Source organism: Mesoplodon mirus (genome assembly GCF_964341445.2).
Source record: "Mesoplodon mirus genome assembly, chromosome: 8".
NCBI classification, from domain to species: domain Eukaryota; kingdom Metazoa; phylum Chordata; class Mammalia; order Artiodactyla; family Ziphiidae; genus Mesoplodon; species Mesoplodon mirus.
The window spans coordinates 33357924-33372941 of record NC_138984.1 but is presented as its reverse complement, the minus strand read 5'-3'; the positions used below and the strand labels follow the sequence as shown (position 1 = coordinate 33372941).

General features: G+C 39.6%; 1 protein-coding gene across 10 annotated transcripts in view; it reads left to right on the top strand.

Moving 5' to 3' along the window:
- NBEAL1 (neurobeachin like 1) overlaps positions 1 to 15018 on the top strand; it is a 175606-nt gene that overhangs the window by 95770 nt on the left and 64818 nt on the right. For all 10 annotated transcript variants that reach the window (XM_082631521.1, XM_082631520.1, XM_082631522.1 and 7 more), the window contains 2 exons: positions 3943 to 4248; positions 4343 to 4492. In XM_082631521.1, coding sequence (XP_082487647.1) covers positions 3943 to 4248; positions 4343 to 4492 — 456 coding nt within the window. The remainder of the gene's footprint in view (positions 1 to 3942; positions 4249 to 4342; positions 4493 to 15018) is intronic.

Sequence of the window (15018 nt, the reverse complement as noted above, 5' to 3'; positions counted from 1 at the left end):
CATCCTATAGCCTAAGAGAAAACAACTGTCAATATTTTAATGTTTTTTTCTCTGTATATATCTTTTCAGATGATTAAAACCATCATATATTTTGATAATTTTGTGTTCTTTTTTATTTTTCTTACAATTATATTAAACTCATTTCCCCACGTTACTAACTTTTTAAAGATAGTGGGTTTTTTCCTAATCATAAAGGTAACACGTGGTTATTGTAAAAAACATGGAAAAAGCAGAAAAGCTAAAGAAAAAATAAACATTCTGATATGTGGATGATGAAAAATTGAATTGTACAGCTTTTAAATACAGTTTGAAAATTATATGAACTTAGAACTTTTAAAAAAAGTTATTATATGCTTTGTCTGGTAATTCTACTCTAAAACTATATCCTGAGGTAATAATCTAAAATACCAAACAGTATTTGTACACATAGATGTTCATTGTAGTTTTCTTTTTTTCTCCATCTAGAAATAGAACGAAGGTAACTTTTTTGGCTTTTTTATTAATATGAGTCTGGTGGCTGTTAAAGCCCTTGCAGCCAGCATACCAGGTAGTTCTTTTTTTAGATATTAGAACTCTGTTTTTTTCCACTCATGATCACCCTCAGTGTTTTTATCCTTGGTGAGATTTCCAAGGAGAAGTAAAATGTCTGTTTTAATCTGCTCACGATTAAATATCCAGTGCCTGTACCATAATAGGACTCTATAAATACTTATTAAATAAATAAAGTGTGCAGCACCTACAGGTAAGACTGATCCTATCAACCAGTAGTTAGTGACCTATAACACTTCTCACTAGCTACTTGTTTAATTTCACTCTCTCAGGAATAAAAGCATATTTCCCTGAGGTTGTGCATTTTAAAGGCTGGGGAAGGAACCCCTTCCCTTGTAGGGGTTTAAATAGAGTTGCCTGCAAAAAGAATCTGGCTAGCAAATTTGTTTTGTTTGGCCCATACATTATTATTTAATTGCCAGCATTTAAGTATTAGGAGATTTCACATAAATGCCAGGATTTCCCAGCTTGTCTTTAAAGCAGGACTGAGTAAGTTGTCGATTTATTTAGATGCAGTATATGGTCACTGCATTGTCTGGGTTTCTGCTCCTTCAGTTGTCTTAGCTCAGCCAGTGATTCTCTTCACTAGCTACACATGAAATCATCTAGAGGAGCTTTTTAAAAATGCCTTTGTGGGCTTCCCTGGTGGCGCAGTGGTTGAGAGTCTGCCTGCCGATGCAGGGGACACAGGTTCGTGCCCCGGTCCGGGAAGATCCCACGTGCCACGGAGTGGCTGGGCCCGTGAGCCATGGCCGCTGAGCCTGCGCGTCCGGAGCCTGTACTCCGCAACGGGAGAGGCCACAACAGTGAGAGGCCCGCGTACCGCAAAAAAAAAAAAAAAAAAAAAAAAAAAAAAAGCCTTTGTGTGGGGCATCACTCCGTAATTAAACAGGGCAACTAGGGCCCTGGTTTTTTTTGTCATTTCTCAGGTGACCGTAATGTAGTACTCTTTATAATGTGAGGGCAGGGCTATCATATCTATGTGTGTGGGGGTTGTGTGTGTGTATCCAAAGTTATCCAAAGTTAAGTCAGTGGTAAGTAAATCATTGTATTCACTGAAAGTGTCTTTATAATTTTAAATAAACATATAAACTTATAGTTATTTAATACTGTCATCCTAAGTTAAAAGCAAAGCACTGAATATTAAACCTTTCATGTGAATAGTATTTTTAAAAACATATAGCAAAAAAGCCCAGAATATTAACATTGGTATTTCCTGGATAATGAGATTTTATGACCTTTTGTCTCACATTTGTTGGCCTCTATTGGGTTTAAGCTGCTTTAGTCAGATTCAGAGACTAAAGTGAAGGGATTTGGGGAAAACCTGAGAAAGGTAGAGAAGCTTCACTATTAGAGGATTAAGTTAAAAGTAGAAAAGTTAAAGTTTTGAGCCATCTTAGAGGTTGTTTCCTCCAATGCTGTTTGCTTCTTTAAGTCTTGCATGGAAAGACTGCCTGAGATCCCTTATTGTTGCCTTGGCCGTCAAAGACATGTTCATACAGCTCAGATCAGCTTTTGGTACACATATATTCTTTTTTTTTTTTTTAACATCTTTATTGGAGTATAATTGCTTTACAGTGGTGTGTTAGTTTCTGCTTTATAACATAATGAATCAGCTATACATTTACATATATCCCCATATCTCCTCCCTCTTGCATCTCCCTCCCACCCTCCCTATCCCACCCCTCTAGGTGGGCACAAAGCACGGAGCTGATCTCCCTGTGCTATGTGGCTGCTTCCCACTAGCTATCTATTTTACATTTAGTAGTGTATATAAGTGCATGCCACTCTCTCATTTCGTCCCAGCTTACCCTTCCTCCTCCCCTTGTCCTCAAGTCCATTCTCTACGTTTGCATCTTTATTCCTGTCCTGCCCCTAGGTTCTTCATAACCATTGTTTTTTTTAGATTCCATATATAAGCACACATATATTTTTGAAGTGATGTCAGTTTTTAATACTTCCTTTCTTTCTCTTGCTTTTCTTTATTTTGAAAGTAATATGATCCAAAATTGGGTTATAGGGTTAAGGGAGAAGGAGACACTTGATATCATTTGTCCTGTTTTGGTTTTAAGACTTCCATCTTTCTCTAGTCTAGATGAAGGGAGGCCCCTTCGTGACCAATTTACCTTTCTAGGATGGAGTTTAAGGCCAGAGCTTAAGGGTAATATAGCATATTCCTTTGCCTGGGTTTGTGCCCTAGATATGTATTTTCCTTGGGAACTTTACTCAGTTGCCTGTTCACTGTCCTTTATCTATAAGAATGCTTTTGATTCCAAGTAACAGAAATATCAATGCAAGCTGACTTAGTTAAGAAGATTCATATAGTTGAAAATTCCATAGCTAAGATGAGTTTAAGGCATGATTCAGTCAAGGCTCTAGTTCCATTTGTTTGCTGTTCTCACAGCATTGCTCTCCATCATGTCAGCTTGTCTTAAGCTGGCTGCCCTTATTGTCACAAAATCACTGCCAGCAGCAATTAAGGCTACGTACTTCCTTGTTCATATCCAGAGAAAGAGAGTGCTTCTTCCTAGAGTCATTGTTGGTAGACAGTTCTTCATGGATCTCTTGTGAATACAGACGCTGGATGCCTTTGTGATGAACTGTCTTTTTGAGGATGCATGTATAGTGAACAGCTTGGGAAGATAGAGATGATGTCTCCCTCCAGAGCAAAAGCAGGTTTGTTTACTGTCCAGTATAATAAAGATAATGTCTCCTTCCAAGGCAACATGCAGGTACACTTACTACCCAATTTAAAAGACTTGTGTTCACTTTGCTTGGGGTTCCTCTCCTATAATGCAACCACTGGGTGTGCAGGCATCATCTAGTTCTTTTCATTTCTCACCATGGAATTACATTTCGGGGAACAGGGCAAGTGCTGATATTCTGGCTACTGCTAATGCTGTAGATCTTCGTCTCTGATCCAGGAGTCTCATTCTTCTGCCAGCATCTGTGAAACAGTGGTAGGCTAACTTGTCACCTTGGAGATGAGGTATTAATAAAATCCAAGCCCTTTCACGGTTCTTTACGGTTATTGTATAAAAGTTGTGTCTTTGCATGATAAAGTTATCCCTGAATGAATCCATGTGACAAAGAGAGTGACATGAGTTGACTGAAAGATGAGTTACCTGAACCAGTCACTGTGGCAAGGGGTTGTATATTCTGTTTGGTTTATATCTTTTAGAACTAGAGATGGAATCATCCCCGAATTCTTGCAAACTCTCTGAAGGAGTAGAGTGGATGTTGGGGTGATTAATTATCAACCTCTTAACTTTGCTGTATATTCCAAATTAAACATGGGTTACTTTTATAATTCATTTTAAAAAGCAACTTCAAGAGGAGCCAAAGAACTTTGTTATCACTAAATATCTGCTTTATTTCACTATTTTACTCCAGGTTTGTGCAGTGGCATCAGCTAAGCTGAACACCCTTCTTCAGACCAAGGTGATTGAAAATCAGGATGAAGCATGTTACATTTTAGGGAAGCTGGAACATGTTCTAAGTGAATCAATCAAGGAACAGACTGAAATATACTCATTTCTGATTCCGCTTGTCCGTACCCTGGTTTCCAAAATTTATGAGCTTCTCTTCATGAACTTGCATCTGCCTTCTTTACCTTTTACCAATGGAAGCTCTTCATTTTTCGAAGATTTTCAAGAATATTGCAGTTCAAATGAATGGCAAGTTTACATTGAAAAATATGTAAGTTTCATCTTCGTTGAGTGGGGTTTTTCTACTAAATCATGATTTTTATAGAGGCATGCATTAAATTTTGCGTATGTATATTTTTTATAAGATTGTACCTTATATGAAGCAGTATGAAACCCGTGCATTTTATGATGGTCATGAGAGCATGGCACTTTATTGGAAGGATTGTTATGAAGCCTTAATGGTGAATATGCATAAACGAGACCGGGAAGGGGGAGAGAGCAAGCTCAAGTTTCAGGTAAAAATTATTAAATGTTTTTAATACTAGTTTTTTATGTTGATTTCAAGCATTTAATGTTCAAATGAGAGTAATAACAAGACTGAACTTTGAAAACGAACAGTATTTCTTTTCTGTTTTTTATTTTATTTATTTATTTTTATTTTTAAACATCTTTATTAGAGTATAATTGCTTTACAATGGTGTGTCAGTTTCCGCTTTATAACAAAGTGAATCAATTATACATATACATATGTTCCCATATCTCTTCCTTCTTGCATCTCCCTCCCTCCCACCCTCCCCATCCCACCCCTCTAGGTGGTCACAAAGCACCAAGCTGATCTCCCTGTGCTATGCAGCTGCTTCCCACTAGCTATCTATTTTACGTTTGGTAGTGTATATATGTCCATGCCACTCTCTCATTTTGTCCCAGCTTACCCTTCCCCCTCCCCGTGTCCTCAAGTCCATTCTCTAGTAAGTCTGCATCTTTATTCCCGTCTTGCCCCTAGGTTCTTCTGACCATTTAATGTTTTTCTTTTGTTTTCAGATTCCATATATATGTGTTAGCATATGGTATTTGTTTTTCTCTTTCTGACTTACTTCACTCTGTATGACAGTCTCTAGGTCCATTCACCTCACTACAGATAACTCAGTTTCGTTCCTTTTTATGGCTTAGTAATATTCCACTGTATATATGTGCCACATCTTCTTTATCCATTCATCTGTTGATGGACACTTAGGTTGCTTCCATGACCTGCAATTGTAAATAGAGCTGCAATGAACATTTTGGTACATGACTCTTTTTGAATTATGGTTTTCTCAGGGTATATGGCCAGTAGTGGGATTGCTGAGTCGTATGGTAGTTCTATTTTTAGTTTTTTAAGGACCCTCCATACTGTTATCCATAGTGGCTGTATCAATTTACATTCCCACCAACAGTGCAAGAGTGTTCCCTTTTCTCCACACCCTCTCCAGCATTTATTGTTTGTAGACTTTTTGATGATGGCCATTCTGACTGGTGTGAGATGATACCTCATTGTAGTTTTGATTTTCATTTCTCTAATGATTAGTGATGTTGAGCATTCTTTCATGTGTTTGTTGGCAATCTGTATATCTTCTTTGGATAAATGTCTATTTAGGTCTTCTGCCCATTTTTGGATTGGGTTGTTTGTTTTTTTGATATTGAGCTGCATGAGTTGCTTGTATATTTTGGAGATTAATCCTTTGTCAGTTGCTTCATTTGCAAATATTTTCTCCCATTCTGAGGGCTGTCTTTTTGTCTTGTGTATGGTTTCCTTTGCTGTGCAAAAGCTTTTAAGTTTCATTAGGTCCCATTTGTTTATTTTTGTTTTTATTTCCATTTCTCTAGGAGGTGGGTCAAAAAGGATCTTGCTGTGATTTATGTCATAGAGTGTTCTGCCTTTGTTTTCCTCTACGAGTTTGATGGTGTCTGGCCTTACATTTAGGTCTTGAATCCATTTTGAGCTTATTTTTGTGTATGGTGTTAGGGAGTGTTCTAATTTCATTCTTTTACATGTAGCTGTCCAGTTTTCACAGCACCACTTATTGAAGAGGCTATCTTTTCTCCACTGTACATTCCTCTCTCCTTTATCAATGATAAGGTGACCATATGTGCGTGGGTTTATCTCTGGGCTTTCTATCCTGTTCCATTGATCTATATTTCTGTGTTTGTGCCAGTAACATACTGTCTTGATTACTGTAGCTTTGTAGTATAGTCTGAAGTCAGGGAGCATGATTCCTCCAGCTCCGTTTTTCTTTCTCAAGATTGCTTTGGCTATTCAGGGTCTTTTGTGTTTCCATACAAACTGAAATTTTCTGTTCTAGTTCTGTGAAAAATGCCATTGGTAGTTTGATAGGGATTGCATTGAATCTGTAGATTGCTTTGGGTAGTAGAGTCATTTTCACAATGTTGATTCTTCCAATCCAGGAACATGGTATATCTCTCCATCTATTTGTATCATGTTTAATTTCTTTCATCAGTGTCTTATAGTTTTCTGCATACAGGTCTTTTGTCTCCTTAGGTAGGTTTATTCCTAGATATTTTATTCTTTTTGTTGCAATGGTAAACGGGAGTGTTCTCTTAATTTCACTTTCAGATTTTTCATCATTAGTGTATAGGAGTGCAAGAGATTTCTGTGCATTAATTTTGTATCCTGCTACTCTACCAAATTCATTGATTAACTCTAGTAGTTTTCTGGTAGCATTTTTAGGATTCTCTATGTACAGTATCATGTCACCTGCAAACAGTGACAGCTTTACTTTTTCTTTTCCAATTTGGATTCCTATTATTTCTTTTTCTTCTCTGATTGCTGTGGCTAAAACTTCCAAAACTATGTTGAATAATAGTGGTGAGAGTTGGCAACCTTGTCTTGTTACTGATGTTAGTGGAAATGGTTTCAGGTTTTCACCATTGAGGACGATGTTGGCTGTGGGTTTCTCATATATGGGCTTTATTATGTTGAGGAAAGTTCCCTCTATGCCTACATTCTGGAGGGTTTTTTATCATAAATGGGTGTTGAATTTTGTCAAAAGCTTTCTCTGCATCTTTTGAGATGATCATAAGATGTTTCTCCTTCAGTTTGTTAATATGGTGTATCACGTTGATTGATTTGCATATATTGAAGAATCCTTGCATTCCTGGGATAAACCCCATTTGATTATAATGTATGACCCTTTTAATGCGCTGTTGGATTCTGTTTGCTAGTATCTTGTTGAGGATTTTTGCACCTATGTTCATCAGTGATATTGGCCTGTAGTTTTCTTTTTTTTGGAAATCCTTGTCTGGTTTTGGTATCAGAGTGATGGTGGCCCCGTAGAATGAGTTTGGGAGTGTTCCTCCCTCTGCTATGTTTTTTTTTTTTTTTTTTTTGCAGTATGCAGGCCTCTCACTGTTGTGGCCTCTGCCTTTGCAGAGCACAGGCTCCGGACGCGCAGGCTCAGCGGCCATGGCTCACGGGCCTACCTGCTCCGCAGCATATGGGATCTTCCCGGACCAGGGCACGAACCCGTGTCCCCTGCATTGGCAGGCAGACTCTCAATCACTGCGCCACCAGGGAAGCCCCCTCTGCTATGTTTTGGATGAGTTTGAGAAGGATAGGTGTTAGCTCTTCTCTAAATGTTTGATAGAATTCGCCTGTGAAGCCATCTGGTCCTGGGCTTTTGTTTGTTGGAAGATTTTTAATCACAGTTTCAATTTCAGTGCTTGTGATTGGTCTGTTTATATCTTCTATTCCTGGTTCAGTCTCAGAAGGTGTGCATTTCTAAGAATTTGTCCATTTCTTCCAGTTTTTCCATTTTATTGGCATGTAGTTGCTTCTGATAATCTTTCATGATCCTTTGTATTTCTGAAGTGTCAGTTGTTACTTCTCCTTTTTCATTTCTAATTCTAATGTTTTGAGTCTTCTCCCTTTTTTTCTTGATGAGTCTGGCTAATGGTTTATCAATTTTGTTTATCTTCTCAACGAACCAGCTTTTAGTTTTATTGATCTTTGCTATCGTTTCCTTCATTCCTTTTTATTTATTTCTGATGTGATCTTTATGATTTGTTTCCTTCTGCTAACTTTGGGGCTTTTTTGTTCTTCTTTCTCTCATTGCTTTAGGTGTAAGGTTAGGTTGTTTATTTGAGATGTTTCTTGTTTCTTAAGGTAGGCTTGTATAGCTATAAACTTCCCTCTTAGAACTGCTTTGCTGCATCCCATAGATTTTGGGTCATTGTGTTTTCACTGTCATTTGTTTCTAGGTATTTTTTGATTTCCTCTTTGTTTTCTTCAGTGATCTCTTGGTTATTAAGTGGTGTGTGGTTTAGCCTCCATGTGTTTGTATTTCTTACAGATTTCTTCCTGTAATTGATATCTAGTCTCATAGCGTTGTGGTCACAAAAGATAATTGATACGATTTCAATTTTCTGAAATTTACCAAGGCTTGATTTGTGACCCAAGATATGATCTGTCCTGGAGAATGTTCCATGAGCATTTGAGAAGAATGTGTATTCTGTTGTTTCTGGAGGGAATGTCCTATAAATATCAATTAAGTCCATCTTGTTTAATGTATCATTTAAAGCTTGTGTTTCCTTATTTATTCTCCTTTTGGATGATCTGTCCCTTGGTGAAAGTGGGGTGTTGAAGTCCCCTAGTATGATTGCGTTATTGTTGATTTCCCCTTTTATGGCTGTTAGTATTTGCCTTATGTATTGAGGTACTCCTATGTTGGGTGCATAAATATTTACAACTGTTATATCTTCTTCTTGGATTTATCCCTTGATCATTACATAGTGTCCTTCTTTGTCTCTTGTACTAGTCTTTGTTTTAAAGTCTATCTTGTCTGATATGAGAATTGCTACTCCTGCTTTCTTTTGATTTCCATTTGCGTGGAACATCTTTTTCCATTCCCTGACTTTCAGTGTGTATGTGTCCCTAGATCTGAAGCGGGTCTCTTGTAGACAGCATATATACGGGTCTTGTTTTTGTATCCATTCATCCAGTCTGTGTCTTTTGGTTGGAGCATTTAATAAATTTACACTTAAGGTAATTATCGATATGTATGTTCCTATTACCATTTTCTTTATTGTTTTGGGTTTATTATTGTAGGTCTTTTCCTTCTCTTGTGTTTCCTGTCTAGAGAAGTTCCTTTAGCATTTGTTGTAAAGATGGTTTGGTGGTGCTGAATTCTCTTAGCTTTTGCTTGTCTGTAAAGCTTTTAATTTCTCTGTCAAATCTGAATGAGATCCTTGGTGGGTAGAGTAATCTTGGTTGTAGGTTTTTCTCTTTCATCAATTTAAATATGTCCTGCCACTCCCTTCAGGCTTGCAGAGTTCCTGCTCAAAGATCAGCTGTTAACCTTATGGGGATTCCCTTATGTGTTACTTGTTGTTTTTCCCTTGCTGCTTTTAATATTTGTTCTTTGTATTTAATTTTTGATAGTTTGGTTAATATGTGTCTTGGCATGTTTCTCTTTGGATTTATCCTGTATGGGACTCACTGTGCTTCCTAGACTTGATTAGCTATTTCCTTTCCCACATTAGGTAAGTTTTCGACTATAATCTCTTCAAATATTTTCTCAGTCCCTTTCTTTTTCTCTTCTTCTTCTGGGATCCCTATAATTCGAATGTTGGTGCGTTTAATGTTGTCCCAGACGTCTCTGAGACTGTCCTCAATTCTTTTCATTCTTTTTTCTTTATTCTTCTCTGCAGTAGTTATTTCCACTATTTTATCTTCCAGGTCATTTATCCGTTCTTCTGCCTCAGTTATTCTGCTATTGATTCCTTCTGGAGAATTTTTAATTTCACTTACTGTGTTGTTCATCACTGTTTGTTTGCTCTTTAGTTCTTCTAAGTCCTTGTTAAACGTTTCTTGTATTTTCTCCATTCTATTTCCAAGATTTTGGATCATCTTTAGTATCATTATTCTGAATTCTTTTTCAGGTAGACTGCCTATTTCCTCTTCATTTGTTAGGTCTGGTCGGTTTTTGCCTTGCTCCTTCATCTGCTGTGTGTTTCTCTGTCTTTTCATTTTGCTTAACTTACTGTGTTTGGAGTCTCCTTTTCACAGGCTGCAGGTTTGTAGTTTCCGTTGTTTTTGGTGTGTGTCCCCAGTGGCTAGGGGTGGTTCAGTGGGTTGTGTAGGCTTCCTGGTGGAGGGGCCTAGTTCCTGTGTTCTGGTGGATGAGGCTGGATCTTGTCTTTCTGGTGGGGAGGTCCACGTCTCCTGGTGTGTTTTGAGGTGTCTGTGGTCTTATTATGATTTTAGGCAGCCTCCCTGGTAATGGATGGGGTTGTGTTCCTGTCTTGCTAGTTGTTTGGCATAGGGTGTCCAGCAGTGTAGCTTGCTGGTCTTTGAGTGGAGCTGGGTCTTGGCATTGACATGAAATCTCTGGGAGATTTTTGCCATTTGATAGTACGTGGAGCTGGGAGGTCTCTTGTGGACCAGTGTCCTGAACTTGGCTCTCCCACCTCAGTGGCACAGCCCTGACGCCTGGCTGGAGCACCAAGAGCCTGTCCTCTACACGGCTAAGAATAAAAGGGAGAAAAAAAAGAAGGAAAGAAAGAAGATAAAATAAAATAACGTAAAATAAAATAAAGTTATTAAAATAAAAAATAATTAAGAAAAAAAATTTTTAAGTAATTAAAAAAAAAAAAAAGAAAACCCGACAGACAGACCCCTAGGACAAATGGTAAAAGCAAAGCTATACAGACAAAAATCACACACAGACGCATACACATACACACTCACAAAAAGAGAAAAAGTTGGAAAAATATATATACCAGTGCTCCCAAAATCCACCTCCTCAGTTTGAAATGATTCGTTGTGTATTCAGGTATTCCACAGATGCAGGGTACATCAAGTTGATTGTGGAGATTTAATCTGCTGCTCCTGAGGCTGCTGGGAGAAATTTCCCTTTCTCTTCTTTGTTTGCACAGCTTCCAGGTTTCAGCTTTGGATTTGGCCCCGCTCTGTGTGTAGGTCACCCGAGGGCATCTGTTCTTCGCTCAGACAGGACGGGGTTAAAGGAGCAGCTGATTCGGGGTCTCTGGCTCACTCAGGCCGGGGTTAGGGAGGGGTACGGATGCGGGGCGAGCCTTTGGCGGCAGAGGCCGGTGGGACGTTGCACCAGCCTGAGGCGTGCCATGCTTTCTCCCGGGGAAGTTGTCCCTGGATCACGGGACCCTGGCAGTGGTGGGCTGCACAGGCTCCCGGGAGGAGAGGTGTGGATAGTGACCTGTGCTTGCACACAGGCTTCTTGGTGGCGGCAGCAGCAGCCTTAGCGTCCCATGACTGTCTCTGGGGTCCGCGCTGATAGCCGCGGCTCTCGCCCATCTCTGGAGCTCCTTTCAATGGCGCTCTTAATCCCCTCTCCTCACGCACCAGGAAATAAAGAGGCAAGAAAAAGTCTCTTGTCTCTTCGACAGGTCCAGACTTTTTCCCAGACTCCCTCCCAGCTAGCCGTGGCGCACTAGCCCCCTTCAGGCTGTGTTCACGCAGCCAGCACCAGTCCTCTCCCTGGGATATTGACTCCGAAGCCCGAGCCTCAGCTCCCAGCCCCAGCCCGCCCCGGCGGGTGAGCAGATAAACCTCTCGGGCTGGTGAGTGCTGGTCGGCACCGATCCTCTGTGTGGGAGTCTCCGCTTTGCCCTCCGCACCCCTGTGGCTGCGCTCTCCTCCGTGGCTCCGAAGCTTCCCCCCTCTGCCACCCGCAGTCTCCGCCCGCGAAGGGGCTTCCTAGTGTATGGAAACCTTTCCTCCTTCACAGCTCCCTCCCACCGGTGCAGGTCCTGTCCCTATTCTTTTGTCTCTGTTTTTTTGTTTTTTCTTTTACCCTACCCAGGTACGTGGGGAGTTTCTTGCCTTTTGGGAGGTCTGAGGTCTTCTGCCAGCGTTCAGTAGGTGTTCTGTAGTTGTTCCACATGTAGATGTATTTCTGATGTATTTGTGGGGAGGAAGATGATTCCGCATCTTACTCTTCCCCCATCTTTAAGCTCCTCCAAGTTGTACTCACTCTGGCCCGCGGTCCCAAGGACTGTCGCGGCTTTGGCTGGTGGGGCCCCTCCAGAGCCAGCAGCCTTAGTGAGGCCGCCCTCCCCTCGGGCTCCAGGGCACTTCAGTCCGAACAGTATTTCTTATTGTTTGTCTGAAAATTATTTGAGAATTGGAAGACAAGCATATAAGTGACAACTTAAAAATTAATATCAAAATGTTCTGTACATAGTGGTTATGTAAAAAGTCTATCAAGCTGATAGTAGATATCTTTAAGGAGGCTGAGTATATATCAGTGCTTAGAGGGGAATTTATAACACAAAGTACTTATTAATTTGAGACCTTTCATTCTACCCTAAGGAACTTGAAAAAGTAAACTAAATTACATTAGTTTGTTTTTTTGGGGGGTTTCTTTTTTTGGCCATGCCAGGCGGCTTGTGGGATCTTAGCTCCCTGACCAGGGATTGAACCTGAGCCACCACAGTGAAAGTGCCAAGTCCTAACCACTGGACCGCCAGGGAATTCCCTACATTAGTTTTTAAATAAGAAATTATTAAAGAGCAGAAATCAACGGAATTGAAAGAGGAAAAACAATGGAGAAAATCAATGAAACCAAAATCTACTTAAGATATCAATAAAATTGATAAACTTCTAGCCAAATTGAGGGAAAAAAGGTGAAAAATTACTCATACCAGAAATGAATCACCACTGACTTCACAGACATCAGCATGATAATAAGGGACTACTACAGGCTAATCTGTGCACATAAATAAGATGATTTAGATGAAATGGATCAATTTCTTGACAACTACAAATTTCCCAAACTAATTCAATAATAAGTAGTTAACCTGGATAGTTCTCTGTTAAGGAAATTGAATTTATAGTTAAATACCTTCCAAAAGGGAAAAGTCTAGGCCCAGATGGTTTCAGTGGCAAATTTTACCAAATGTTTAATGGAGAAATTACACCAATTCCTCACACTCTCTTCAGAAAATTGAAAAGTGGCATAACTTCCCAACTCATTATATGAGGCAATATTACCCTCATAATGAAACCATACAAAAACAGTGCAAGAAAACTAAAGACCAGTATCCCTTGGGGACATATGTGCAAACCAAATCTAGCAATGTATAAAAAAAAAATACATCACAACCAGGTAGAGTGTCTGTTGGGAATGCAAGGCTGGTTCAACATTTGATGATCAGTTAATAATCAGTCACATTAATAAACTTATCAAGAAAAAGTACATGATCATATCAGTAGATGCAGAAAAAGCATTTGAGAAAATTCAACATACATTTATGATCAAAGTTTTTAGCAAACTAGGATTAGAAGGGAATACCTAAATCTCTACAAAAATCATACAGCTAGCTTCATATTTAATGGTGAAAAACTGAGTGCTTTCCCCATAAAATAGAGACTAGGGTGGAATGTTCACTTTCACTCTTCTTAGTCACTATTGTACTATAAGACACAGCAAATGCAATAAGAATAGAAAAAGAAAAAAAAGACATTTATATTGGGAAGGAAGAAATAAAACTGTTTGCAGATCACATAATTATCTGTGTAGAAAATCCTAAGGAATCTATCAGAAATCTCCTATAATTAATGAATTTAGCAACATTGCAGGACACAATATCAATACACAAAATTTAATCATATTTCTATATACTAGGAACGAGCAGTTGGAAACTGCAATTTAAAAAAAATACTATTTACAATAGGTCTAAAAAGAATGAGGTACTTAGATATCAATCTAACAAAATGTGTATAGAATCTGTATGCTAAAAACTACAGAACACAGATGAAACAAATTAGAGAAGACCAAATGAAAACACATGTTTATTCCATAACTTAGGTATAAAAAGAAACATTTGTAATCCACCATTACTAATATTTTGGTATATTATCCTTCCTATATTTTTATGTATATATTTGGTTTAACCAAAATGGTAGTTTCATTTGGTACTACTTTCTTAAAATGTACTCTGAACATTTTTCCATGCCGTTATATGATTGTCTAATATTCCATTATATTATGTATTAGAAGATTTAAACTAATTTCCCGGTTTTAGACCTAATTTACCAGTTTCTTCTTTATTATAAATAGTATCGATCGTCTCTGTAGTCATATTTTTATGCTTATCCAGAATGACTTCCCTAGAATAAGTGGAATTACCGGAATGGAGCAATTATGATAATAATTACTGTTATATTGCCCTCAAAGATGTTCTACCAACTACTATACCAACCAGCATTTTCTGTTTAACTTCACCCTTAGCTTTTTCTAGGTAAACCTGATTTGAGAATATCCTTATGGGGGACGCAGGCAGGATGGTGGGTGGCACTGAAGTCCTGGGCAGCTGGGGTGGCAGGGGTGGCCGGGTGGCCCCTGCAGCGCGGATTCTGCCACCGCTGCAAACGACGGAGCTCTGCGTGTCGTGCCGGCACAGCACTCTGGGGGGCCAGGCGGACACCCCACATCCACGGCCAAAGGGCTGGGAAGCCGGCCACACGTATTGGCCCTAAGCGTGCCTTTCCCATCCACCTTGGAGGCGGAGATTGCCCATGGGTCCCTGGCCCCAGGTGCCGAACCACACCAAGGGGCGATTGGGAAGGAGCTCATAGCGGCAGCGTCCTGGCGGTCCGCTGGAGAGCTGGATTCCCGCCTTCTCCAAATTTCCATCGTCAACTTTCTTGACCAGCTTTCTCTGGTTATATGGACCATGCAGTGCTTTGGGCCCCCTGTTGCCCACTAAGTCAGGGCTAGGGAAAGGGGTTAAGCTCTAAACTTGTGTCCCTTCCTAGACAGTGCATCCCTCCTAGGGCAGTGATTCCTGCAGTAGTTGACACTTTACTATGGAGGCCTCGTCTTTTGCCTCTACTGACCCTTGGGTGCTGAGGGTTCACTTGCTTTGTTTGGTGCTTAAATGTTTCTTAACTACTGAAGATAAAACTGAGCTACGATGCCATGTCTGACTTTATTTTCAACTATAGCACCTTTAAATATTCTTGCCTTTGTCCTTAGATTGGAGGGGAGGTTCTCTGATTCAGATA